The 26,882-nt window shown below is 48.0% G+C and overlaps 1 protein-coding gene across 3 annotated transcripts in view; it reads left to right on the forward strand.

Annotated features, from left to right (window-relative positions):
* PLEKHM1 (pleckstrin homology and RUN domain containing M1) overlaps window positions 1-26,882 on the forward strand; it is a 45,628-nt gene that overhangs the window by 12,187 nt on the left and 6,559 nt on the right. For 2 of the 3 annotated variants that reach the window (XM_028702678.2, XM_077917482.1), the window contains 8 exons: window positions 3,767-3,862; window positions 7,617-7,864; window positions 10,240-10,866; window positions 14,836-15,253; window positions 18,617-18,860; window positions 20,239-21,159; window positions 23,483-23,628; window positions 24,944-25,137. In XM_028702678.2, the coding sequence (XP_028558511.2) occupies window positions 3,809-3,862; window positions 7,617-7,864; window positions 10,240-10,866; window positions 14,836-15,253; window positions 18,617-18,860; window positions 20,239-21,159; window positions 23,483-23,628; window positions 24,944-25,137 (2,852 nt within the window). In that variant the 5' untranslated portion in view covers window positions 3,767-3,808. Of the gene's footprint in view, window positions 1-1,697; window positions 1,719-3,766; window positions 3,863-7,616; window positions 7,865-10,239; window positions 10,867-14,835; window positions 15,254-18,616; window positions 18,861-20,238; window positions 21,160-23,482; window positions 23,629-24,943; window positions 25,138-26,882 lie in introns of those variants that run through there. The other variant, XM_077917483.1, reaches the window with a different exon arrangement.

Genomic DNA, 26,882 nt, shown 5'->3' on the forward strand with positions numbered 1-26,882 from the left:
AAGCATTTCAGAACACGGCATAACCTTGTGCACAGGCCAAGGTTTCAAAGTTGTCCATCCTGCTTCAGATGAGTGGAGGTGGCATATATCAGCTGGGAGAAGACGTTTTGTGCATGCCCAGAGACACACTTGTGCCATGATTTCCTGCACTGGAGTCAAGGTCCGGTGTTTAAAATAGGCTGTGGGGTTGCCACAGCATGCATGTCCCAGAATCTGTGTGAAAATGGTTGTAAGTAGTTGCTTTCTTTCCACAATGGCTTGCCTCCCCCAGTACCACCTGGTCTGACTAGCAGTGGATTTCCAAAGTGTCATGCGGGGACTTTCACAGCCCTGCTACTCAAAATTCTGGGCTCCCTATTCATACAAATATGTGTCCTGCTATTGGGCTATGGCCCTAACTCTGAAAAATCCAGGTCTCTCGGCCAGCTAAGAAACTTGCAATGTTATATAATCATAATCATAATAAAATATTATTTATACCCCACCCATCTGGCTGGGTTTCCCCAGCCACTCTGGGCGGTTTCCAACAAAATACTAAAATACAATAGTCCATCAAACATTAAAAGCTTCCCTAAACAGGGCTGCCTTCAGATGTCTTCTAAAAGTCTGGTAGTTGTATTTCTCTTTGACATCTAGTGGGAGGGTGTTCTACAGGGCGGGTGCCAGTACCGAGAAGGCCTGGTTTCCTGTAACTTGGCTTCTTGCAGCGAGCGAACCGCCAGAAGGCCCTCGGAGCTGGACCTCAGCGTCCGGGCAGAACAATGGGGGTGGAGACGCTCCTTCAGGTATACAGGACCGAGGCCATTTAGGGCTTTAAAAGTCAGCACCAAAGTTGTGCTTTTAAAAGTTGTGCTCGGAAACGTACTGGGAGCCAATGTTGGTCTTTCAAGACTGGTGTTATGTGGTCTCGGCAGCCACTCCCAGTCACCAGTCTAGCTGCCGCATTCTGGATTAGTTGTAGTTTCCGGGTCACGTTCAAAGGTATCCCCACATAGAGCACATTGCAGTAGTCCAAGCGAGAGATAACCAGAGCATGCACCACTCTGGTGAGACAGTCTGTGGGCAGGTAGGGTCTCAGCCTGCGTACCAGATGGAGCTGGTAGACAGCCGCCCTGGACACAGAATTAACCTGTGCCTCCATGGACAACTGTGAGTCCAAAATGACTCCCAGGCTGCGCACCTGGTCCTTCAGAGGCACAGTTACCCCATTCAGGACCAGGGAGTCCTCCACACCCTCCCGCCCCCTGTCCCCCAAAAACAGTACTTCTGTCTTGCCAGGGTTCAACCTCAATCTGTTAGCCACCATCTGTCCTCCTACCGCCTGTTATTTAGACATGGGGGAATGTGACTCCAACATGGCAATCCAGGGTATGGATGAGGCAGAGGTGTTGATCTGAGACTCTGGGGATGCCGCCACCTCTCTCAGTTTTCCACGGGAGGAAATACAAGTCAGTGCAAATGACGGGAGGAGTTGGGGGCTTGTTTTTGTCTCCCTGGACTGTCAGATAAATATGTAGATCAGAGGTTAAGAGAGCTGTGGCTTTTGTGGTTGCTGTGCTTAGCTTTTTAAATTGCAGCGTTCAGAGTTCAGCAGGTCTTGTGACAAGCCTAGCACGGAGGCAAGGGGCTTACATTCTCGCCACCCGCCCCGTCTCCCTAGGCAGCTTTTGTCCGTGACTGGTCCTGCCCAGGCTGTCCGCAAACTCCTTGAGGAGCAGGTTGGTGTTTGTGCATCTGCTGTGTCAGTTTGGGGATAGATTAATAGCCGTGAAGGCCAGTTGCTTCCATCCTGGCTGGCGTTGCTGGTAAAGCGGCTTACTAGGAAGCGGAAGGGAGACTACTAATATAATATTGAGCACTTTGCCATGGTCCTCTGTGGGTGGACTATTCTGCTCAAGTTTCTCTTGTGAAGTCTTTTTTTAAAAAAAATTGATTTGATTTTTAAAAGTATAAAAATACAACAAAAAACAATTCAAAATCCAAATATCGAGATTACTCTGAATCTCCTGACTTCTCCCCATCTCTTCCATGGGTCCTAATGATAATATTTACAACTGCATATCAATGCTGATCCAAATTTTTATCCTTCTAAATTATCCATACTTTCCATTACTTTACAAGTGAGGTTAAAATCCTGCTAATATTTTAACCTGCTTACAGTGGTCTTGTAAGTAAATTATAAACTTCTCCCATTCTTTTTTAAAGTTCTTGTCGTCTTGATTTCTGAGCTTCCTAGTTAATTTTGCCATGTCGGCAGAGTCCATCAACTTGATTTGCCATTCTTCTCTGGTCGGGGTTGTCTCTTCCTTCCATCTTTGTCTCTTGTGAAGGCTTAGTGGATAGGGGCTGCTCATCCTAGGACCCTGCCAAATGATCGTGTGGCTCTGAGAAGGAATTTGGTCCTTGTGGTCCGACTGTCCACTGTTCTGATGGAATGAGTTGCATGTGGCTTGGCTCGCTTGCTTGAGCCGCCTAGCAGCATTGCTCAGTTAGCACCTTTCTGCAACTCACCTGCTCTCCGTATCTGGTGTTACGGGCTCTCCTGGGTTGTGTAGCCTGATCTTTTGAGTGGGGAGGGGGAGGTTCTGGGTGGGCGGTGCTGCTTCCCCTCAGGGGCTTCAACTAAATGGCTTTTTTGTTGCTTCCAGGTCTGTGATTCTAGATCAGACATAAGGCCCAAAGAAGGTGGTGGACTCTCCTCCATTGGAGGTTTTTAAGCAAAGGCTGGGCGGCCATCTGTCATGGATGCTTTAGCTGAGATTCCTGTGCCGCCCGGGGTTGGACTAGATGACCCTCAGGGTCCCCTCCAGCCCTACAATTCTATGATTCTAGGAGCCTGCCATGAGCTGAGCTCCCTGAGCCTGTAGAAGAAGCAGGAGGGACCCAGGTTCCCTGGCCTAATTCGAGAAGGGAACTGGGCTCGGGGGGACTTGTCTCACAACTTTAGAGGGGTGTGTTTCGCACTCGTGGCCAGCTCCCTGGCTGCTTGGTCCCCCAGATATTGATGGGAGTTGTAGCATCTGGAGAGCACCAGGTTGGAGGAAGGCTGTACCAGTTGGCCTCTGGTCTCGAACTCTGCTCATGTGACTGTTATGTGGTGGGTATTCCAGACTAATTGTGCTGGTCCCGAGGGTTAACCGTGTGGTGAGGTCCGAGTCCAGTCCGAGGTCGAGGGTGCGGTATGGAGGCTGTCCGTCAAAGCTGAAGTGGGGTCCAAGGCAGGGAGTCGGGTGAGGTCAGGAACTCTGGCAGAATAGCAGGTCAGGGTGCAGGCAGGAACAGGCTACCAACAATGTTGCTCCCGCAACCTGGGACTGGGCTGGCTGGCTTTTATCTGCCCCGAGGCATAGGGTGGCCCCGATCCTCTGGTGACTCGCCTCTCCTGGCCTGGAGGCGAGCACTCCTCCTGCGGGAACTTAGTTCCCTCTGCCTCTCTGCCCTGAGCCTCTGCAGCTCAGGAGAGGCTGGAGGGTTAGCGGACCCAGAGTGGAGCACCTGCAGGCAATGGGTCCTCCATCACCTCAGGAGCCAGAGCAGACTCAGCTGCTGCCTGCACCTGAGGATCCAGCACAGGTGAGGACCCTTCAGGCTCAAGCCCCAGCCCCGGCTCAGCTGGTTCTGGGGGCAGGGACTCCTGTGCAGGCTGGGATTCCTCAGGTTCAGCCTCCGAGTCCGAATCCCAGGCCATCACACTAATAAGCACAGAGGTCAGGATAGTGGACTGTTCACGTGGTGTTTGACTTTCTTCCTGTTTGCTTTTCCTCAGGTTACCATGTGATTCCAGAACTGGGCAGAAGCAGCAGTAGATATGCATTCCAACCACAAAGCTGAGAATGGATGCCAGCCCCGAGAAGTTACCCAGGTATTAATAATAATAATAATTTATTATTTGTACCCAGCCACTCTGGGCGGCTTCCACAAATACAAAAAATACACTAATATGTCATACATTAAAAACTTCCCTGAACAGGGCTGCCTTAAGATGTCTTCTGAATGTCAGGTAGTTGTTTATCTCTTTGACATCTGATGGGAGGGTGTTCCACAGGGCGGGTGCCACTACCGAGAAGGCCCTCTGCTTGGTTCCCTGTAGCTTTGCTTCTTGCAATGAGGGAACCGCCAGAAGGCCCTCGGCACTGGACCTCAGCGTCCAGGCAGAACCCCATTCAGGACCAGGGAGTCCTCCACACCTGCCCGCCCCCTGTCTCCCCAAAACAGTACTTCTGTCTTGTCAGGATTCAACCTCAATCCATTAGCCGCCATCCATCCTCCAACCGCCTCTAGACACTCACACAGGACCTTCACCACCTTTACTGGTTCGGATTTGAAAGAGAGGTAGAGCTGGGTATCATCTTCATATTGACGGACACCCAGTCCAAACCCCCTCATGATCTCTCCCAGCGGCTTCATGTAGATGTTAAAAAGCATGGGGGAGAGGACGGAACCCTGAGGCACCCCACAAGTGAGGGCCCAGGGGTCTGAGCACTCATCCCCCCCCCACCACTTTCTGAACATGGCCCAGGAGGAAGGTGAATAATTACAGCCAAGCTGCCCTATGGAGGTGAGGCTTCGCTGGCCATAGGGATGTCGAGTGGCTGTGAAACATTTCCAGGCCTTTCCAGAGGAAGGGGCTGAGCATCACTTGGAAGTGGCGGCTGGATGCATGAACAGGCATCTCGTGAGCCTTTCCCTTCTGTTCCGTGGAGAGAAGGCACTGCTTTCAACAGCCATTGATGGTGACAATCAAGCTCAGCCCTTCTTGAGTCATACACAACGCTGGTTGGAAACCTGCTATGAGATTCATTCTGGGCACGGAACATTGCCTCCCCTCCCTGGTTTCATAGAATCATAGAATTGTAGAGCTGGGACCCCAAGAGTCATCTATTCCAACCCACTTCAAACCCAAAATCCTGAGATCAAGAGTCTCATTCTCCGCCAACTGAGCTACCCTAGGACACTGGCATTTTTGGCCATTGCCAACATTTCTATAATTTCTCTCTTTCTCACACATCCCACCCCTTAATTTCTTCTCCAACCTAAGCCTACTGAGTTCCTTCAATTACTTTTCTTCTAAACAGATGCTCATTTCTTCTTTTTAAAATCTTCAAGGCCAATTCAAGATTATTGTAGGCCAATCCAGTATGAGATCGCAAACAGAGGAAAATTAATTGTCAACCAAAAGCTCCAAAGTACAGTCATTGAGATATACAAATGGAAGAAGCAGAAGGTGTTTACCAGCAAGCCTAAATAAAACAGGCAACAACAACAGCCTGGAGAAATATATGTAAAGTTGTGTAAAAATATTCTTTTTCTGTTGGCACCCTATTTTCTTATCATGATTTAGTAACAAGAAGCAAATCTTTATAAAAACCTGAAAGCACAGAAAAGGTCTACAACAACTTGGATAGAAAACTACGTGTAGGGTTCTCAGCCCATGGGCAGTATAGTAAATGTTGTTGTTTAGTCGTTTAGTCGTGTCCGACTCTTCGTGACCCCATGGACCAGAGCACGCCAGGCACCTCTGTTCTCCACTACCTCCCGCAGTTTGGTCAAACTCATGCTGGTAACCTCGAAAACACTATCCAACCATCTCGTCCTCTGTCGCCCCCTTCTCCTTGTGCCCTCCATCTTTCCCAGCATCAGTGTCTTCTCTTCTCATGAGGTGGCCAAAGTACTGGAGCCTCAGCTTCACGATCTGTCCTTCCAATGAGCACTCAGGGCTGATTTCCTTAAGAATGGATGCGTTTGATCTTCTTGCAGTCCATGGGACTCTCAAGAGTCTTCTCCAGCACCATAATTCAAAAGCATCAATTCTTCGGCGATCATCCTTCTTTATGGTCCAGCTCTCACTTCCATACATCACTACTGGGAAAACCATGGCTTTAACTATACGGACCTTAGTATAGTAAATAATATACAAATAATCTCCTCCTCTGACGTTCCTCTTTTGCCATTGGGGAACGCAGATAGCATAGTTGGAAAATGTAAATCTTGTAAGTATTGCCGTTGGGCATGATCAAGATGACAACACCAGAAGGAAAATGTTAACAGGTACCGTATTTTTCGCTCTATAAGATGCAACAGACCACAAGACGCACCTAGTTTTTGGAGGAGGAAAACAAGAAAAAAATTATTCTGAATCTCAGAAGCCAGAACAGCAAGAGGGATCTCTGCGCAGTGAAAGCAGCAATCCCTCTTGCTGTTCTGGCTTCTGGGATAGCTGCGCAGCCTGCATTCGCTCCATAAGACGCACACACATTTCCCCTTACTTTTGGAAGGGAAAAAGTGAGTCTTATAGAGCAAAAAATACGGTAATTTCAGTATCGAGTTGTGATATCTCCTTAATCATAGAATTGTGGAGTTGGAAGGGACCCTGAGGATCATCTAGTCCAACCCCCTGCAATGCAGGAATATGCAGCTGTCCCCCCCGGGGATTGAACCTGCAGCCTTGGCATCACCAGCACCATGCTGTAACCTACTGAGCTATAATCAGTGCTGTTGCTTCAGGGGCGCTGATAGTCTCCCATTTATTGCTCCACCTACAATCTGTTCGTTGCTCAAACAGACATAGTTTAGGTAACTTGAATTTGATCATATGACTAGGTCTGAAATAGTACAGTGGTACCTCGGGTTACATACACTTCAGGTTACAGACTCCACTAACCCAGAAATAGTACCTCAGATTAAGAACTTTGCTTCAGGATGAGAACAGAAATCACGCAGTGGGGCGCAGGAGCAGCGGGAAGTCCCATTAGCTAAAGTGGTGCTTCCGGTTAAGAATAGTTTTCAGGTTAAGAACGGAGCTCCGGAACAAATTAAGTACTTAACCCGAGGTGCCATTGAACATAAATAGCACCTTGTGTTTATAGCCCTTAGTTTCACAACCCTCTTCTCAACCTTTCGGATCTTAACACAGTGCGCTCCAGTTGAGGCCTTCCTGCTGTCCTCAACATTTTGGCAATACAGTGGTACCTCAGGTTAAGTACTTAATTCGTTCTGGAAGTCTGTACTTAACCTGAAACTGTTCTTAACCTGAAGCACCACTTTAGCTAATGGGGCCACCCGCTGCCGCTGCGCCGCTGGAGCACGATTTCTGTTCTCATCCTGAAGCAAAGTTCTTAACCTGAAGCACTATTTCTGGGTTAGCGGAGTCTGTAACCTGAAGCGTATGTAACCTGAAGCGTATGTAACCCGAGGTACCACTGTATCCTTGTGGAGGAGGGTTTTCTTTCATCTTGGCCCTAACCCAGGGGTCTGCAACCCGCGGCTCCGGAGCCGCATGTGGCTCTTTTACATCTTTGCCGCGGCTCCGGGGCGGATACTAGCGAGGGGAGGAGGCGCATTGTGGGCCCCCACACTCCTTACTGTGGCGGGCGCTGTACTGGCTGTGACATCGCATGGGGGTGGTGCGTGCGTTAGTCACGCACCGTCCCGACGTCACCTTCCCGCCCGCTGTCAGATCGCGGCTCCGGAGATATATTTGTTTTAAATGTCGCAATGGTTTTGCGGCTCCCAGTTGTTGTTTTTTCTTCGGAAACGGGTCCAAGTGGCTCTTTTTGTCTTAAAGGTTGCAGACCCCTGCCCTAACCTAACGCAGCCTCTGTTTTATGCTACCCTAGTTGATCAAGACACACCTGGTGAACTCCATCAAAGCGCTGCAGAAACACTACGTGACTTCCGACGCCCTCGTGACCAGTGACGATGGAGATGCCAACACCCTCTGCTGCGCCCTCGAAGCCGTGTTTGTGCACGGCTTGAAGGCCAAGCACATCAAGGCAGAATCGGGAGCGAAAGGGAGGAAATTTGGCGGGCGCCTGCCCCTTCCCCAACCAGCCTTCTGGGCCCTACTGAAAACTATCACACACAGGTGAGGGGGGGAAGACAGCCGCTGTGAGGGTGGAGATTGCAGCCGTCAGCAAAATTTGCTGATAGTACATGCTTGAACATTGCTAGGCACGGAGTGGGGGCATTTGCGAGATGCAAATGTGAGATTTTTCTTTTTTTTAAGTTATAAATTTTATTAGTATTTTCCACACAACACCACAAAAAATATCGAAAAATAACAATACACAATACACAAACCAACATTCAAAAAAACCAAAAACAAACCCATATCTTACAAGTTAATAATATAAACACTAAAAAGGAAAACAAACATTGACTTCCACCAATCCCACAGCACCTCCTTTTTCTCTCATTGTGTCTTCCTGTTTTCCTTATCATCTCTATCCTAGCATCTAGATATACATCCCTCTTTCTTATCCTTTCGCTTCACACGGTTAATCCAGACTCAGCCAGATTTCTGTCCTCGAACCTTGGCTTTTAGGGTATTCATTTATACACTCCCAATCCCTTTTCACTTCACTTTTTGGTTTTTGTCTTATTATATCTGTCAATTTGGCTAATTCTAAATATTCTGAAAGCTTACATAACCATTCTCCCCTAGTGGGTAACTGATTCCCTTTCCAATACTAATCCGCCAGGATTCTTGCTGCAGATGTCGCGTATAAGAAAAAGTTAGTTTTGTCTTTTGGAATATCATCATTTAAAATTCCTAAAAGGAATGCCTCTGCCCTTTTACTATATGATATTCTTAGTATTTTCTTTATTTCTTTGTGGATCGTGCTCCAAAAAAATCCCAATTTTGGGGCACGTCCACCACATTTGGTAGAAGGTTCCTTTTTGTTTCTTACATCTCCAGCACTTATTCTTATATGTTTTATTCATTTTTGCCAGCCTTTCTGATGCCAGGTACCACCTGTGATGCATTTTCATATAGCTCTCTCTTATTAGATAACATGCTGTAAAATTTATATTAAATTTTATATCTGCTTACGGTGGTTAACCAAAGTTCAAGGGGAAGAGACTTCTCATCTCTTCTTGAAAGTCCTGCTAGGAATTTAGGTGGATATAGGCAAAAAATGTCAGGGGCAGGCTGGACAATGAGGAGTGGCCGGAGTCCCTGTCGGAGAACCTCAAAGGGGGGGGGGAGCCTCAGAAGAGGAAGGCTTTGGGTTGGGGTGGGACAATGAAGACAGGGCAGAGGAGGAATGGGGGATAAAAAAACTTCTTGTTTTTTAACAGACCCCACCCCACTTTCCAAGGTCCTTCAGAGCTCCCCCCCTTCCCCCTCCCCTTTTATGAAGATCACCCGCTCTGAGAACCCACAGCTAATTCTCCCCTGGCCTCCTTGCTGGCCCAATAATAATAATAATAATAATTTATTATTTATACCCCGCCCATCTGGCTGAGTTTCCCCAGCCACTGTGGGCGGCTGCTAATCAAATGTTAAAAACAGTACAGCATTAAATATTAAAAACTTCCCTGAACAGCCTTCAGATGTCTTTTAAAGATAGGATAGCTGCTTATTTCCTTCACATCTGAAGGGAGGGTGTTCCACACGGTGGGTGCCACTACCGAGAAGGCCCTCTGTCTGGTTCCCTGTAACCTCACTTTTCGCAATGAGGGAACCACCAGAAGGCCCTCGGCGCTGGATCTCAGTGTCTGGGCTGAACGATGGGGGTGGAGACGCTCCTTCAGGTATACTGGACCGAGGCTGTTTAGGGCTTTAAAGGTCAGCACCAACACTTTGAATTGTGCTCGGAAACATACTGGGAGCCAATGCAGATCTATCAGGACCGGTGTTATGTGGGATCAAGTAGGATCAATTAAGCCCTGGGAATTATCTAATTGATTTTTGATTTTTATTGTTATTCATGTTTTAGACTGTATTTTATGCTGCTTTTATAATTGTTTTAAAGTGTTTTAAATTTGTTGTTAGCTGCCCTGAGCCCGGTTTTTGAACTGGGAAGGGCGGGGTATAAATAAAAAATATTATTACGGTGGTGCCTCGCAAGACGAAATTAATCCGTTCCGCGAGTCTCTTCGTCTTGCGGTTTTTTCGTCTTGCGAAGCACGGCTATTAGCGGCTTAGCGGCTATTAACGGCTTAGCGGCTTTAAGAAAAAGGAAACAAACTCACAAGAACTCGCAAGACGTTTCGTCTTGTGAAGGAAGCCCATAGGGAAATTCGTCTTGCGGAACGACTCAAAAAACGGAAAACCCTTTCGTCTAGCGAGTTTTTCGTCTTGCGAGGCATTCGTCTTGCGGGGCACCACTGTATTATTATTATTATTATTATTATTATTATTATTATTATTATTGCTATTATTATTAGAGCTGCAGCATTAATGGGCCTTGTGCTCTCTCCCCCGTCCCTGCTCCTCTCTTTACTTTTCTCCAGAAACATCATTTCTGAGCTGGAGCACCTGGACTTCATCAACACAGACGTGGGCCGCTGCCGTGCTTGGCTACGACTTGCGCTGAATGATGGCCTGATGGAATGCTACCTGAAGCTCTTGCTCCACGAGAAAGCCCACCTCTCCGAGTATTACCATTCGCCAGCCCTCCTACTGGACGCCGAGGAGGTTGAGTTCCTCCTCACTTACCTGCAGGGCTTGTCCTCCCTGGCCTTCGACCTCTCCTACAAGTCGGCAGTCTTGAACGAATGGACGGTCACCCCTTTATCCCTGTCGGGACTTTGCCCAGCCACAGAACTGCTTGTGAGTTTGGAGCCCCGGAGGAAAGAATCGCTGGGCTCCCTCTCGCTGTCTTCTGGCTCGGATGATGCTGAGGCTTCCCCAGCCCTCTTGCCCGCCGCTAAAAGCCAACGGGCAGAGAAACTCACCGCATCCAACCTGAGCATCAGCACAACAGGTTCCTCCCAGCTGTCTTCCAGCCTCAGCTCCGACGGCCTCACCCTGGGGACATCTGCTGCCACGCAGAACGCGGACAGGGGTGAGGAGCCCATCTCGGATGGTGCTGAACTTGGCGTGGCAACAGCAGAAGACTTGGACCAGTCCCTCCAAGAGTGAGTATTTGCAGAGGAAAGGGGAAGACCTTATTTATTTATTTTTTTACTTTATTAAATTTCATCAATAGACATAACAAAAAAGAAAATATACAACAACACAATAGAAAAGTGAAAAAGAAGGGGGGGGGGGAGTAACAAACTTAAGATACCTAAACAGAAAAAAAAGAAACTCAATTAATTCATTAAAATGCATTTTCATAAACATTTTGGTTGACTTCCTCTAATCTCCTCCATCTGAATTTCCTCTTAATTTGAATGTAGCAGTTTCCAATATCATTATTTCATAAAACAATATTACAGTCGCATTCCAATTTCTTTACCTTTCTTATAATACATTTTCTTATTTATATATTTAAATCTAATTTAATCCTAGGCCTGATTGGTTCTTTCATATCTTTTGGTTCTTACATATCTTTAATATTAGAATATTTGTTCAAATAGTCTTTAAATTTCTTCCAATCTTCTTGGTATTCCTCTTCTTTCTGGTCGCGGATTCTCCTGGTGAGATCAGCCAGCTCCATAAACTCCATCATCTTCATCTGCCATTCTTCTACTGTTGGTAATTCTTGTGTTTTCCATTTTCTGGCTAGTAAAATCCTAGTTGCTGTTGTGGCATACAAAAATACTAGAGGAAGACCTTATTAGAGCTTGTCAGATGGCAAAGGTGGTCGCTCACGAGTAACCAGGCAGGACTCTTTGCAGGTTTTATTTAGGTGCAAAACTATTTACAGTGCAGAACCCCAAAGTTCATGTCTGCCTCAATCGCTAGCAGAATCTGGGAGTGCTTGTTTCCTCCCCCAACATAAAAGTCTCGTTATGCCCAGCCTTTTCCTTCCCTCTTTACACTTTAGACTTCTGTGCAGGGTGGGCGATGGAAAGGGTATGCTTCCCTCCTGGCCGGCTTGGCCAGGAGTGGGGCTGAGGCTCCCACCAGCATCCTCTGGTCCTTTCACCGCTTCCCCACTGGAGGTGGGGCTTTGCTCCTCACCGGAAGAGGAACTGCTTCGCAAGATTTTCGGAGGCTCCTTGTAACACAACTGCCCCTCTGTTTCCAGCCCCTGCTCTGATGGCAGTTCCCTGACAGAGCTGGTAAATTGGTGTTCAGATCCTGATACCAGTTTGAGACAGTCTGCGCTGTCATGGTGGGCAGGGAGCCGTGATGTATTCCCAGCTCAAATTGCCTGCAGGCAGCAAAGGCGCAGGCAGGCGGATGGAGCCTGAGAAGGTTTGGGGCAAGCACGTTATTGGGTCTGCCTACCTGCCTGCCCCTCCTTCTCGCGCAAGCCAGAGTTTCATTGGGGCTTGCTCAGCTGGGGGGTGGCAGGAGGCTTCCTATCCCACAGCTGAGCAGTTTAAGGAAGCCCCCGCACCCATCCAGCTTGCATGAGCCAGAACGGTATGGGGGCTTGCTCCTTAGAACTGGGCGGTGTATCTCAGCTGTTTCTAAGGTGGGGAGGGAGAAGCCACCGAGATACATTCCAGACATCGTGATATATCAGCATATCACAGTATTCAGCTGGTGATATATCACGATGGGGATGTGGGTGGCGCTGTGGTCTAAACCACTGAGCCTCTTGGGCGTGCTGATCAGAAGGTCGGCGGTTTGAATCCCTGTGACGGAGTGAGTTCCCGTTGCTGTGTCCTAGCTTCTGCCAACCTAGCAGTTCGAAAGCACACCAGAGCAAGTAGATAAATAGGTACCGCTGTGGCAAGAAGGTAAACAGCGTTTCCGTGTGCTCTGGCTTCCGTCACGGTGTTCCGTTGCACCAGAAGCAGTTTAGTCATGCTGGCCACATGACCCGGAAAGCTGCCTGTGGACAAACGCCGGCTCCCTTCCCCTGAAAGCGAGATGAGCGCTGCAACCCCAGAGTCTCCTTTGACTGGACTTAATCGTCCAGGGGTCATTAACCTTTTTTTAACCTTTATACAGTGGTACCTCGGGTTAAGAACTTAATTCGTTCTGGAGGTCTGTTCTTAACCTGAAACTGTTCTTAACCTGAAGCACCACTTTAGCTAATGGGCCCCATGTTCGCTGCCGCACAATTTCTGTTCTCATCCTGAAGCAAAGTTCTTAACCCAAGGTACTATTTCTGGGTTAGCAGAGTCTGTAACCTCAAGCATCTGTAAACTGAAGCGTATGTAACCCGAGGCACCACTGTATAACGATATTGAAAACCAGATTTCTTCTAGACCTTATCATATCTTACTTTGGCAATGAGCTTATTTTATTTTTTCCAAATCTTTATCTTGGTGTACCTGGGAAGTTCCAGGTGGATAGCAACATGTTATTAAAATCATGCATGGAAGCCTCATATTTGGCAGGCTGGATTAATGTATGGAAACCAACCTTCTTCCCCTACCTAACAGAAAGTTGCTCTGATATCGTTAGACCTCTTTGTCAGGCATTTCCTGCCCCTTTGACTCCCCCAATGAACATACTTTCCACTTCCGGTTTTCAACTCTCTGCTTGGAATGGTCCGTGACATCACAGCAGCGCAGCCAATGGCTAAGGGGCTTGCCCACAGCTGGCATGCGATGTCTGGTTTTGAATCTGTCACATGATATTTCTACCAGGTTGAGTGGTCAGAGTTTCTTTCTTTTTGTTTTATTAAATTTATAGGCCACCCTTCATCCAAGGATCGCAGGGCGGTTTGCAGTATGATCACAAATGTGACTGATTTGAGAACTTGATCACGCACTTCCACAGCCGATAGAGAGGCTCTTTCTCAGCCTCAAATAATACTCTCAGATTCAAAACAGCAAAAACACTAATTGAAGGATAGTTGCTTCTGAGTAGCATAGTAAGGTTTATTACAGAAAAGGTGTTGCTGTGCAGGTCGCAGAAGCTGAAGTCATTGTCTTTTAAGCCCAGTCCCCTGATCTAAGCTGCAATCCTAAAAACACACTTAACCTGGGAATAAACCCCACTGTGCTATTTCAAATAAATAAGCACACCTAAGATTGCACTGCTAATAAACAAAACCCCAGAGAGACAGAATATTATGGAACCACACAATCACCATTCACCTTGGTGAGGCAAAGAAAGACATGAAGTGCTTAAGACACTCTATTAAATGACACACACACACACACACACACACATATATATATATATATATATATATAGTGTGTGACGCTAAGATCCCAGAGGAAGCTGTGGATCCCAGAGGAAATCACCCATAACTGACACATATGCAATGTATGGATGCTCATACTTTTTAGCTGTAGCTTTCCCAACACAACCTCCTCTACCCTCTTGAGCTTTTTGAACTCAGCAGATAATTCCCAGTATCGAAGGAAGAGCCACGCTAGCTTTCCATTTTGACATTTATTGGTGTTAAGCAAATACTGCAATAGGTATTGTACCTTTTAAGCCAGCTTTCAGGTCCACAACAACCTTTTGTACGAGATGAGGAAGCAGTGGCTGGCTGGCTTGCCCAACGAAATTTGTGGCTAAGGAAGAATTTGAACTCGTGTCTGAGTACAGCATACAACCCGCCGTATTACTTTTTGTATAACTATCCACTCCATTCTCAGAAGGGAGTGCTAAACCACAAAAAAGCAAATTCCTTTGCATTAATCTTATTATCCTACTCTGTGCATAGAACTAACACATTTGTATACATGGGCTAAAATTCCTTACTTCAGGCTAGAATTAGTGTCTTAGCAGATAAGGAGCCTGGAGACTATTTGATGTCCAAAGGGGGTTACTGAATGCCTTGCCTCTGTTGGCATAGCACAGAGTTTCCTAAACTTTGGATCTCTAGCTGTTTTTGGACTACAACTCCCATCATCCCTAGCTAATCAGGGATGATGGGAATTGTAGTCCAAAAGCAGCTGGAGAGAGACCTAAGTTTGGGAAACCCTGGCATAGCACACGGTATAGTGGGAGATGCGATCAAACAAATAACATGCCCCCCCCACACTCTTTTGAGTTTTGTTTTAAACTTTTGTTTTTCTTTCAAGGGTGCTAGCAGAATTCAGCAGAGCACAGGGAAAGCCGGAATCGACAGAAGTCAAGCAATTTTACACCTTGCCGGCTTCTTCCTCACTGCAGTGCCCCTGTCCCGCCACTGATCTCTGCACCGCACGCCTTCCTTGTCCTGTAACAGCTAAACACCCTGCCAGCATCAAACCTCCTGACGCAGCAGACTCACAGCTTCCAAGTCCAGGTGACCCACCTCACATCAAGGAAGCAGCTCCCGGTTCCAGGGTCCAGCAATCGCCTGCGCTGGACACAGCAGATGCTGCTAAAGGAGTAGCGGATGCATCCCAAACTCATCATAGCCTCAAGAGAGGAGGGGCTAAATATAGGATCAGTCAAGTTGTTGTCCGTGAGGAAAGCCACCCAAGGACAGGACGACTTCTCTCACCAATCTCACCTGTAAGTCGTATCTTCCCTACCCAAATCCTATGAGGTCCTGTTAAAATCTTTAATATTTCGCTCTTGCGAAAAGAAAATTCAGAATGGGATTTCTGTATAGTTCTGGTGGCAAGGGCAAAAGCCCAAATGTTTTGCTCAAAAGGCCAGTGACAGCATGTCTCTGAAGTTGTGTGAATGTGTTTGGTGCACAAGAGGGTTTTTGACTTCTTGGCCAAGCTTGGAATTTTAGGAGATCATAGGTAAAGGGTAAAGGGACCCCTGACCATTAGGTCCAGTCGTGACTGACTCTGGGGTTGCGGCACTCATCTCGCTTTATTGGCCGAGGGAGCCGGCGTACAGCTTCCGGGTCATGTGGCCACCATGACTAAGCTGCTTCTGGCGAACCAGAGCAGCGCACGGAAACGCCGTTTACCTTCCCGCCGGAGCGGTACCTATTTATCTACTTGCACTTTGATGTGCTTTCGAGCTGCTAGGTTGGCCGGAGCAGGGACCGAGCAACGGGAGCTCACCCCGTCGCGGGGATTCGAACCGCTGGCCTTCTGATCGGCAAGTCCTAGGCTCTGTGGTTTAACCCATAGCGCCACCTGCGTCCTGAGTTAGGAGATCATACTGTACTTTTTAAAAGGCCCCCCTGCTCAAATTAGACTGACTAGTCAATATTGAGTTTTTATTATCACTACTTATTGAACGATCTCACTGTTCATTCACCATCCTCTGAGAACCTGAGGGAGTGTGGGTAGGCTTAACCTGCTCAAATGTGGCTGTTCGTCTGACATCAACCAGGCTCTTGTGACTAATCCCAATTATAGGTACAAGAATTAGCAGAGTCTCTCCTGCTCCTCTCAGTGAGTGAGTGGTGTTGACGAAGCAGTTACTCTGCAGGTCAGGAAATGCTTTTTGTTGCAGTTAATTGGGAACTTCCTCTCCCCAATTCCATTTCCTCTTTGTACCGGCTGCCTTCAAAGGAAGCCTCTCTCTCATACCTGGCGGTCAGCCAATCTGTATGTTACACACGCAGCAGGAAGTGATGTCATGCCGCTTGAGTCAACCTGCCCAAATACCTGCTCTGCGTTCTACAGAGGAGAGCCCTTTAAAACCTTAAGGTTCAGCGGTTGAAAGTTGGCTGCACTTAAGACTTCGGATAGGCGTTCCCATAACCAGTCATCGTGGGTCCTGTGTCTATAGAGATCTGGGAGCCATGGGCTTATATCACATCTCAGACCGTGACTCATTGCCTTGGTTGCTCATCTATAAAATAGGCACATTAATCATCTGTCTTGCAAAGCTACTGCCAGGGCAAACAAGGCAGAAATCCCTTGCGGGGCTGAACAAATATTTCAAATTCCTGAATGCATTGCAGATATGGTGCTTGTCATTTTTCTAGTGATACACAAATTATTAACCATAATGATAATCAAGGTTGTTCCTGAATTGCAGGGGGTCAGACTAGATGACCCTCTGAGTCTCTTCCAACTCTCCAATTCTATGATTCTATGCTTAACAATTGGTGGATTTTTAAATTTTAAAAAATTGCTTTTTTTAAAGTTTCTGTTATAATTTTCTCTCTCTTTAAGATAACCTCATTCAAAATTAAATCTGAACTTAACACTCGTAGCTGAGTAAGATTGTCTTCCATGAACATGGTCTTAGCAGTGAGTCCATAAGTGACTGTGGAGGCCAGTTCTGGATCCACAGTGGGGACTTAGGTTTCCGGGTGGGAGTCGATCATGGTGAGGGTTTGCCAAGTTTGCCTTCCTCTCAGCTCGTTCCTCCTTTTCTTCCTGAGTTTGAGCGTCTTCAAAGCCCGTGACACCTTTGGTAAAGGCTGTTCTCCAGTTGGAGCACTTGCAGGCCAGTGATTCCCAGTTGTCGGTGTTTATACTACATTTTTTTAGGTTTGCCATGAGAGAGTCTTTAAGCCTCTTCTGTTGACCACCAAAGACGATAATCAGGCACCTGCACAACATGACCAGTCCAACCAAGTTGATGTTGAAGAATCATTGCTTCAATCATGCCATCCTGTATTTCTCTGGGATCATCAACTCAGCCCGCATAGACCCTTAAGCCCAACTCCCTGAGCGCTGCACTGTGTTCGGTTTGGAAGAAACTAGTAACCTTTAAACCAATTAAACAATTTTGCGCTCAGTAATTTTGCTTTCGGACACACTAATGCCACAGCCAAATCTTACTCCACTTTGTTCAGTGGTGCTTGTTTCTGAATAAGGGTGGATAAGACAGAAGCCTAAACCTTCAAGTAAATTATTTTGCTTCATATGGAGACGTATTTGGTTCTGCAATACCAAAAGCTGTGTGAGCAACATGGCCAGACATTTTGATTTGTGGTTACCTAAGTGTCCTATTCTTTTCGGTCCCAGCTCCTGCCCACCTAGCAGTTCGAAAGCACATCATGTGCAAGTAGATAAATAGGTATCACTCCAGCGGGAAGGTAAACGGCGTTTCTGTGCGCTGCTCTGGTTTGCCAGAAGCAGCTTAGTCATGCTGGCCACATGACCCGGAAGCTAGCTGTGAACAAACGTCGGCTCCCTTGGCCTATAGAGTGAGATGAGCGCGCAACCCCAGAGTCGTCTGCGGCTGGACCTAGCGGTCAGGGGTCCCTATACCTTTAAGTGTCTATTTAGTTACAAACCAATATATACGTATCACTAGAGCAATCATTTAGAATGCATGCTTGCTCAAAAAATATGTGAGCTTTATTTAGATCAAGTTTTATCATTGGTGTCTTTTCTTGATGGTTTAAAATTAACGGTTTCGACCACCTTAATTTAAAACAGGCCACCCTCAGGATAACAACCACCTCTATACAATGTCTCCCACCGTATGGTCATTGGGGTGTATATTGACTTGGATCAAGGGGGCTCCATTTAGTCTTAGCCACTGATAAACCTACCCACTCCAAATACTGACCCTGTTCTAAATCCATTGAGGGAGGCTCGTGCAGGTGATGGTTGGGGTCAAAGCCAGAAGTGGGAGAAAACACCCCATTTTTCTTTCTCTTTTGGAAACCCCTTCCCTTCCTTTTCCTCTGTGTCCAAGCAGGATGTTGGAAGGAAGCTGGACCAGTCTCTTCGGGGAACTGAACTAATTGCTCATAGGAGACTTATTTTCCCTCCTTCAATTTCTCCATTTCTTTTGGTTTTTCATCCTGGTTTTCCCTTGGACTCCCCACACTCTGCTACTTGAAATTACGCCAAGGGGCACAGGCCTTCCAGCCCTACTGCAGGGCTTGGGCAGGAACTGCGCCACTTCTATAAAGCCCTTAGCGCGGTAAAAACGTTATTTGCTACTTGTTAATTTCCCTGTTGAATAGCCCAGCTGAATTCAGCTCTTTTTGTTCCCCGACAGGAAACAAACTGGATCACCGAGGATGACATTTACCTTCCCTCTCCTCCTCCTGAGGGAACAGCAAAAAGTCTCTCCCGTTCACTCAGTCCCTCGCCAGAGCGTCCTGCCGATAGCCAGCCATCGATACCAAGCGGCGCTCTGGACCAAGACAAGCTTCACGTGACCTCAGCCAAGGCCAGGAAGCCCAAACTGTCCCCCGAGGCGGAATTGAAGGGCTTTAGTGTCGTTCACCGGAGGCAAATGGGTAACGGTCTTTCTCCCATGGGGCGAATGATGGGGCGGGGAGGAGAAAGTGATAGAAGATAAATTTGGGGTTGGCTTTAGCAGCCCAACTCCCCAGCAAGAGACTTAGTGTCCCCCTAAATCAGAGAAGAACGTATGGAGGCAGGAACCAGTCGAAGCAAGGCAAATCTTTATATTTTTTCCAGTTGCAACAGAGTGCCCACCCTTGTAAGGAGGGGGGGGGGCTAGAATAAAAGTGCGTAACAACTTTTAAAGACTTTAGAATTTGCCAGACCCCCTTAGCCAAAGACCACCTCCAAGCATCATACCACTAAGAGACAGTCTACATTACAACAGAAATTTGAGAGTGTGGCTTGTCTGTCAAGATATCAGATAATGGTCACTGATTGCCTTATCCTGGCCAGTCTGGGCCATTCTTTCAAAATGGTAAATACCTTAGTTCTTAAATCCATTGTCCCAGACTTCCCTTATTCATGTGATAAGTCTGTTTACAGGGTTTGAAGGATTTTGCAACTGAAAAGAACTATTTCCAAGATCATAGAATCGTCAAGCTGGAAGGGACCCCAAGGGTCATCTATTCCAACCCCCTGCAGTGCAGGACTGATTTGTTGTTTTTAGTCGTTTAGTCGTGTCCGACTCTTCGTGACCCCGTGGACCAGAGCACGCCAGGCACTCCTGTCTTCCACTGCCTCCCGCAGTTTGGTCAAACTCATGCTGGTAGCTGCGAGAACACTGTCCAACCATCTTGTCCTCTGTTGTCCCCTTCGCCTTGTGCCCTCCATCTTTCCCAACACCAGGGAAAGTCTTCTCTTCTCATGAGGTGGCCAAAGTATTGGAGCCTCAGCTTCACGATCTGTCCTTCCAGTGAGCACTCAGGGCTGATTTCCTTCAGAATGGATAGGTTTGATCTTCTTGCAGTCCGTGGGACTCTCAAGAGTCTCCTCCAGCACCATAATTCAAAAACATCAATTCTTCGGCGATCAGCCTTCTTTATGGTCCAGCTCTCACTTCCATACATCACTACTGGGGAAACCATTGCTTTCACTATACGGACCTTTGTTGGCAAGGGGATGTCTCTGCTTTTTAAGATGCTGTCTAGGTACTTCCTTCTATTGCAGAGGAAAATATTTGGAGTCATTAAGAGAGTCAAGATGGCCACGGGATTGCTCCCCTGTACTATTTCAGACATGTGGTTTATGTACTTAACGTATGTGTGTTTACCTTGTGCGCTTATGAGCGCTGATTGCGTTTATGTCACCTTAGAATTCATATGACGAAAGACAAGACAAAACGGTGGTCAGCAGCATCGTTATTTATGACTTCTGAATCACTTTGGCTGGGTCTGTAATACCCTTCATCTTTTTATCCTCCACCTCCAGGCCTTTCGAACCCTTTCCGTGGCCTGCTGAAGCTGGGGACCCTAGAGCGGCGAGGAGGCATGGGTATCTGGAAGGAGTTCTTCTGCGAGCTTTCGCCGCTGGAGCTGCGCCTCTTTGTGGACAGCGAGGAGCGGGTGTGCGTGGAGACCTGTTCCCTGCTGCGGTGCGATTGCCTGGGGGCAGCTCACAGCGACGGCCGCTTTGACCTGTCCTTCTCGGGCAAACGGCTGTGCCTCCGGGCCGCCTCTCGGGACGAGGCGGAGGATTGGCTGGACCGGCTGCACGAGGCACTTCAGAAATGTAGGCCTCAGCCGGACGAAGGCTGGGAGACCCTGGAGGGCACCGAAGCAGCGGAGGACCCGGATGCGAACTCTGCCGCTGGTCCGCCTGGCGAGCTTTCGGCCCTCTTGCAATACAACGGGACAGGCAGCAACGGGCTGGACTGGACGTGCGGTTTGGACCCCGAGCTGGATGCGGTCAAGGAGTCTGTTTTGTACCTGGAAACTGAAAAGACGTGGTCCCCTTTTGTGTTCTCCTTGTCCTTAGAAGCCCTGAAGTGCTTCAGAGCCCGGAACGGGGAGAAAACGCTGAGCAACAGCTACGGGATCGAGACCATACAGGACATCCTGCCTGACGTGAGCCTGGGGGGCCCGGCCTTCTTCAAGGTCATCACGTCGAAAGCGGTGCTGAAGCTGAGAGCCGAGAATGCGGAGGAGGCAGCCGACTGGAGGGACTTGGTCCGCCGGATGCTGATGTCGTACCTGGAGACGGCGGAGGAAGCCTTGAGCCTGGGGGGCAACCTGGACGGGAACTCGCAGGCCGTTTTGAAAAGCACCACCAAAGGGAATGGCTTCCTCCTGAAGTACCTGGTTGCCATCCCCACAGAGAAAGGCCTGGACTGCCAGAGCTTCATCTGTGCGGGTAGGTTGGGGAGCGGCAAGGTGGCTGCAATGCAGAGCTCGGGGTGGGGAATCAGATACAGTGGTACCTCGGGTTAGGTACTGTATTTTTTGCTCTATAAGACTCACTTTTTCCCTCCTAAAAAGTAAGGGGAAATGTGTGTGCGTCTTATGGAGTGAATGCAGGCTGCGCAGCTATCCCAGAAGCCAGAACAGCAAGAGGGATTGCTGCTTTTATTGCACAGTGATCCCTCTTGCTGTTCTGGCTTCTGAGATTCAGAATATTTTTTTTCTTGTTTTCCTCCACCAAAAACTAGGTGCGTCTTGTGGTCTAGTGCATCTTATAGAGCGAAAAATACAGTACTTAATTCGTTCCGGAGGTCCGTTCTTAACCTGAAACTGTTCTTAACCTGAAGCACCACTTTAGCTAATGGGGCCTCCTGCTGCTGCCGCACCGCCACAGCACGATTTCTGTTCTCATCCTGAAGCAAAGTTCTTAACCCGAGGTACTATTTCTGCGTTAGTGGAGTCTGTAACCTGAAGCGTATGTAACCCGAGGTACCACTGTACAGAAGACTCTCAAAATTGCCAAGGGCCAGTTTGTAGCATCCTTGTTGCTGTTTAGTCCTTTAGTTGTGTCCGACTCTTTGTGACCCCATGGACCAGAGCACGCCAGGCTTTGTCCATGGAGTTTTCTTGGCAGGGATACTGGAGTGGCTTGCCGGTTCCTGCTCCAGGTGGATCACATTTGGTCAAAACTCTCCACTAGGACCTGTCCATCTTGGGTGGCCCTGCATGGCATAGCTCATAGTTTCTCTGAGTTATTCAGGCCCCTTCGCCATGGCAAGGCAGTGATCCATGAAGGGGTAGCATCCTTAGGAACCCTTAGCATAAGAAGAGCCCTGCTAGATCAAGCCGAAGGCTCATTATATCCAGCAATCTGTTGCCTCAGTGGCCAACCAGGTGCCCATCAGGATCCAAGTGCAACGGCGCTCTCCGATTCTAGCGATTCCGAGCAACTGGTATTCTGAGACATCCTGCCTCTGTTTCAGGCTCCAGGGAATTCTCTCCCTCCCCGGTGGCCGCCAGGAGCAGAGAAAAATAAAGAGTTCTTACTAATGAGTTTATTCAGTCATCACACCAAGAGACAAGGAATGCAATCTGCCTCCCTTAACGGCGTTGCTCCAACTGAGCTCCTCCCGCCTCCCTTCCTACCAACAGCACTTTCCCTTACGGTGGCCGCCAGGGACTAATTGTCTCCGAGTCCTTTACTCTTGCACCCTCAATGAATGTTGAGATCTGGGAGAAGGGGGGTCAGAAATAATATCCAGTGACGACGTGTCAGCTGTTCTGCTCTGTCTCTGTCTCCCCTGGCTCTGTCTCCCCCCTCCCTTCTCCCAACACCTCCCAACTCTTCTGTTCACCTGTCTCCGAGCTGTGACCTTCCTCAAACCACTGCTGTAATTCAATACAGTGGTACCTCGGGTTACATACGCTTCAGGTTACAGACTCCGCTAACCCAGAAATACTGCTTCAGGTTAAGAACTTTGCTTCAGGATAAGAACAGAAATCGTGCTCCGGCGGCGCAGGAGGCCCCATTAGCTAAAGTGGTACCTCAGGTTAAGAACAGTTTCAGGTTAAGAATGGACTTCTGGGACAAATTAAGTACTTAACCCAAAGTACCACTGTACAGTCATACCTCAGGTTACAGACTCTTCAGGTTGCGTTTTTTCGGGTTATGGACCGCCGAAACCTGGAAGTACCAGAACAGGTTACTTCCGGGTTTCAGCGGTTGTACATGCGCAGAAGTGCTAAATCGCGCTTTGCGCATGCACAGAAGCACCGAATTGCAACCCGCGTGTGCGCAGACGCGCCACTGCGGATTGTGAATGCTGCGGGTTGCAAACGTGCATCCCGCATGGATCACTTTCGCAGCCCGAGTGTCCACTGTACAGTGGAACCTCGGGTTACATACGCTTCAGGTTACACACTCCACTAAGCCAGAAATAGTGTTTCAGGTTAAGAACTTTGCTTCAGGATAAGAACAGAAATCGGGCTCCGGCGGCACGGCCGCAGCAGGAGAGCCCATTAGCTAAAGTGGTGCTTCAGGTTAAGAACAGTTTCAGGTTAAGTACGGACCTCCAAAAGGAATTAAGTACATAACCCGAGGTACCACTGTACTGGCTTCCTCTCCTCTGGAAGCTTCAGGAGAAGGGGTGGGGGGCGACCTCCACCATTCCTCCTCCAACTCGCCCCTTTCAGTCCAGTGCCTGACACTCTGACAGGGGAGATATAACGTAGCTGTTGTGGCCGGCAGCCATTACCATTCCTGCTTTTCTTTCCAGGCTGCTCCAGGCAGATTGGCTTTTCCTTCGTGAAGCCCAAGCTCTGCGCATTCACAGGCCTCTACTATTGCGACAGCTGCCACTGGGATGAAGAGTCCGTGATTCCTTCGCGGCTGATTCACAACTGGGATCTCACCAGGCGTCCGGTAAGTCTGGGCGACTTGAGGATAGGGGGCACAGGCCTGGGGTGGCAACATCCCCAGTGAGGGGTGGGGTGTACAATGGTCCGATTGACTCCCGATGTGGCTTGTGCATTGTTCGTTTTGTTTTAATAAAAACTGCTCCCTTTCCCTTATGGGGTATTCCGGAGCCCGTATAGAGTCCTTAAATAGGTTCCCTATTGGTAGGAGAAAATAACAGAGGCCAACCAGAGTATATTGAGAAGCAAAGCTACTAGTAAACCTGATTTTTATTCAAGGAGCTGTTGCAACAGGGTTCCCACTCACCACACGCAGGAGGGAGGAGAACCCTGAAAAACGGTGCGCAAGCCCTTATATAGACTTTTGAAACTGCCCACCCTGTAGCCCACAACCACCCCCCTAAAATATCACACATACATCACAGAAGGAGGCGGTCTACAGCAGAAATCCTGTCTGCCAGGATACCTGATAATGGTCACTGATTGCATTACCTGGGCAGCCTGGCCATTCTTTTGTGATGGTTAATATTTTAGTTCCTGAATCCAGGTCACAGGCTCACGCTATTCATTCACAAAGACTCCCTTTGGACAGGATTTGCAAGCAAAAAGGCAATGGGAAGGCTTTCCCCATTTGCCTCCCTTACTGCAGAGGAATATTTGAAATAATTGGGAGAGTCAAAATTGGCTTCAGGATTGCTCTTCCGTACTATTTCAGACACATGGTTCATACATTCAGATATGTGTGCATTTATGAATATTCTGTATTTGAGACCTTAAAATTCTTATAACAGTTTCTTATTTGTCCTGATTCTGAGGGACGCAGGTGGCGCTGTGGGTTAAGCTACAGAGCCTAGGACTTGCCAATCAGAAGGTCGGCGGTTCGAATCCCTGCGACGGGGTGAGCTCCCGTTGCTCGGTCCCAGCTCCTGCCAACCTAGCAGTTCGAAAGCACGTCAAAGTGCAAGTAGATAAATAGGTACCGCTCTGGCGGGAAGGTAAATGGCATTTCCGTGCGCTGCTCTGGTTCGCCAGAAGCGGCTTAGTCATGCTGGCCACATGACCCGGAAGCTGTACGCCGGCTCCCTCAACCAATAAAGCCAGATGAGCACTGCAACCCCAGAGTCGTCCACGACTGGACCTAATGGTCAGGGGCTCCTTTACCTTTACTTGCAAAAAATCTGGGTTTGTCAAGGCTGAGAGGAAGATAAAGGGAACTGATAATGGGAAATATCCAGGGTGCTGGCCTGAAATTATACCCAGCCCCTCTGGCTGGCTTCTCTAGTTGCCAACGTAGGACACTTACAGGTGTTTTCATCTCTTAGGTCTGCCGCCAGGCTCTGAAGTTCCTGTCCCAAATTCATAGCCAGCCCTTGATCAACTTGAAGCTAGTGAATGAGACCCTCTATGACCATGTGGACCACATGAGCCACATCTACAAGAGCCGGGAGCAGCTGAAACTCCTTGGTGACTACCTGGTCCTTTGTCGCAGTGGAGCCCTGAAAGAGATGAGCAAGAGGTGAGGCTTCACTATACAGGGGGTCCACCTTCTCCTCCCCCCCTTTCTTCCAGGTCCCAAGCCTTCTCCCCCCCCCCCCCCGTAAATTTTTATTGTTTTCCTTACATATTCTTTTCCAACAAACCATATTAATGCCATACATTCCCTTTGACTCTGCCGAGTCGCGACCCCCCTCCCTCCCTGCAATTGGTATATTTAACCCCTTTCTATCGCGCACATCATTCTCACAATAGTACTATTATACATTGAAGGTATTATGTCAATCCTGCTAGTGTCTTTACAATTCTCCTTTAAATATTCAATAAATTTACTCCAATTATTTTGGTATCTTTGATCTTCCTGTTCCCGGATCCTCCCTGACAATTTGGCAAGTTCTGCATATTCTGTCAACTTCACCTGCCACTCCTGGATGGTTGGTATGTCTTGTGTTTTCCATCTTTGGGCCAGGAGGGTTCTTGCAGCGGCCGTAGCATACATAAACAGATTTTGGCCTTTGACCCACTCTCTGTTGTCCATGTTCCTAACTGGATAAGGGCAGACAGCTAACATGTATGGAAAATGTCATGCAGATCCTTGAAGATCTTGGCTTCATTTTTTATGTACATTTCAAAAAAGGAACGCTCCCTCCATAAACCCTCCAGGTGACGATTTCAAAGAAAGAATGAGATTTTGGGCAGAGCCTCTTTTCCTGAGTTGGTCCTCAGTTGAACAAGATTCTTAGGAGTGTACTTGAGGCCGCTTGCAAATATTTGCTGCTTGCAAGTTACTTATTCAGGGCACTGTTCCATCATCAAATTAAGAAATGCTTTGGGGGGGGGGGGACTAATTGGAATGTGCTTAAATGTCTGTTGAATGACATAAGCATACTGCTTTTGAGCTTTGTATCCTCACCAAGAAAAAAAAGGCTATATTCCGTACTGTCAATACTGTTCTTCCCCAAACTGTTGATACCTGCACAGTTTTTGCATCCAGATTAGCATTAGAGGCATGCTTCAGTTTTCCGCTGAACAAATGTATATTATTGACTGGCTCCAAAACCCAGGGCAGACCTCTTCCTTGCCAGTGCTTCCTGATGCCTCACCTTCCCCAGTCGTGGGTCTCTTCTTTCTGGGCAATGGTGATGCTATGGGGATTCCCCCAAGTCTGTCCGCTAAGGCACAGGCTGCATCAAAGCAATCCCTAAAAGAGATTTCACTGCCTCTGCACTGGCAAAGAGAGAAGAGGGTCCGTGCAGCAGGATCAGTGGATGTGCCCTACTCCCAACAGGGACAGAATGGTGGGATTCATCCAACATAGTGGTATAGTTTTCCAAGGAATGGCTCAGCCCTTCTCACAGCACACCAGTGCATCTTGGCATATGATTTAGGGATTGCTGTACCTTATACAAAATCTGTCCTTCAACCCATGAGGCTTAGAAACTTTGGACTCAGCTAGGGGATGCAGGCCATAAAGAAGGCTGATCGCTGAAAAATTGGTGCTTTTGAATTATGGTGCTGGGGGAGACTCTTGAGAGTCCCATGGACTGCAAGAAGATCCAACCTATCCATTCTTAAGGAAATCAGCCCTCAGTGCTCACTGGAAGGACAGATCCTGAAGCTCCAATACTTTGGCCACCTCATGAGAAGACTCCCTGGAAAAGACCCTGATGTTGGGAAATATTGAGGGCACAAGGAGAAGGGGATGACAGAGGACGAGATGGTTGGATAGTGTTCTCGAAGCTGCCAGCATGAGTGTGAACAAACTGT

Source organism: Podarcis muralis, chromosome 13 (genome assembly GCF_964188315.1).
Source record: "Podarcis muralis chromosome 13, rPodMur119.hap1.1, whole genome shotgun sequence".
Classification (NCBI taxonomy): Eukaryota; Metazoa; Chordata; class Lepidosauria; order Squamata; family Lacertidae; genus Podarcis; species Podarcis muralis.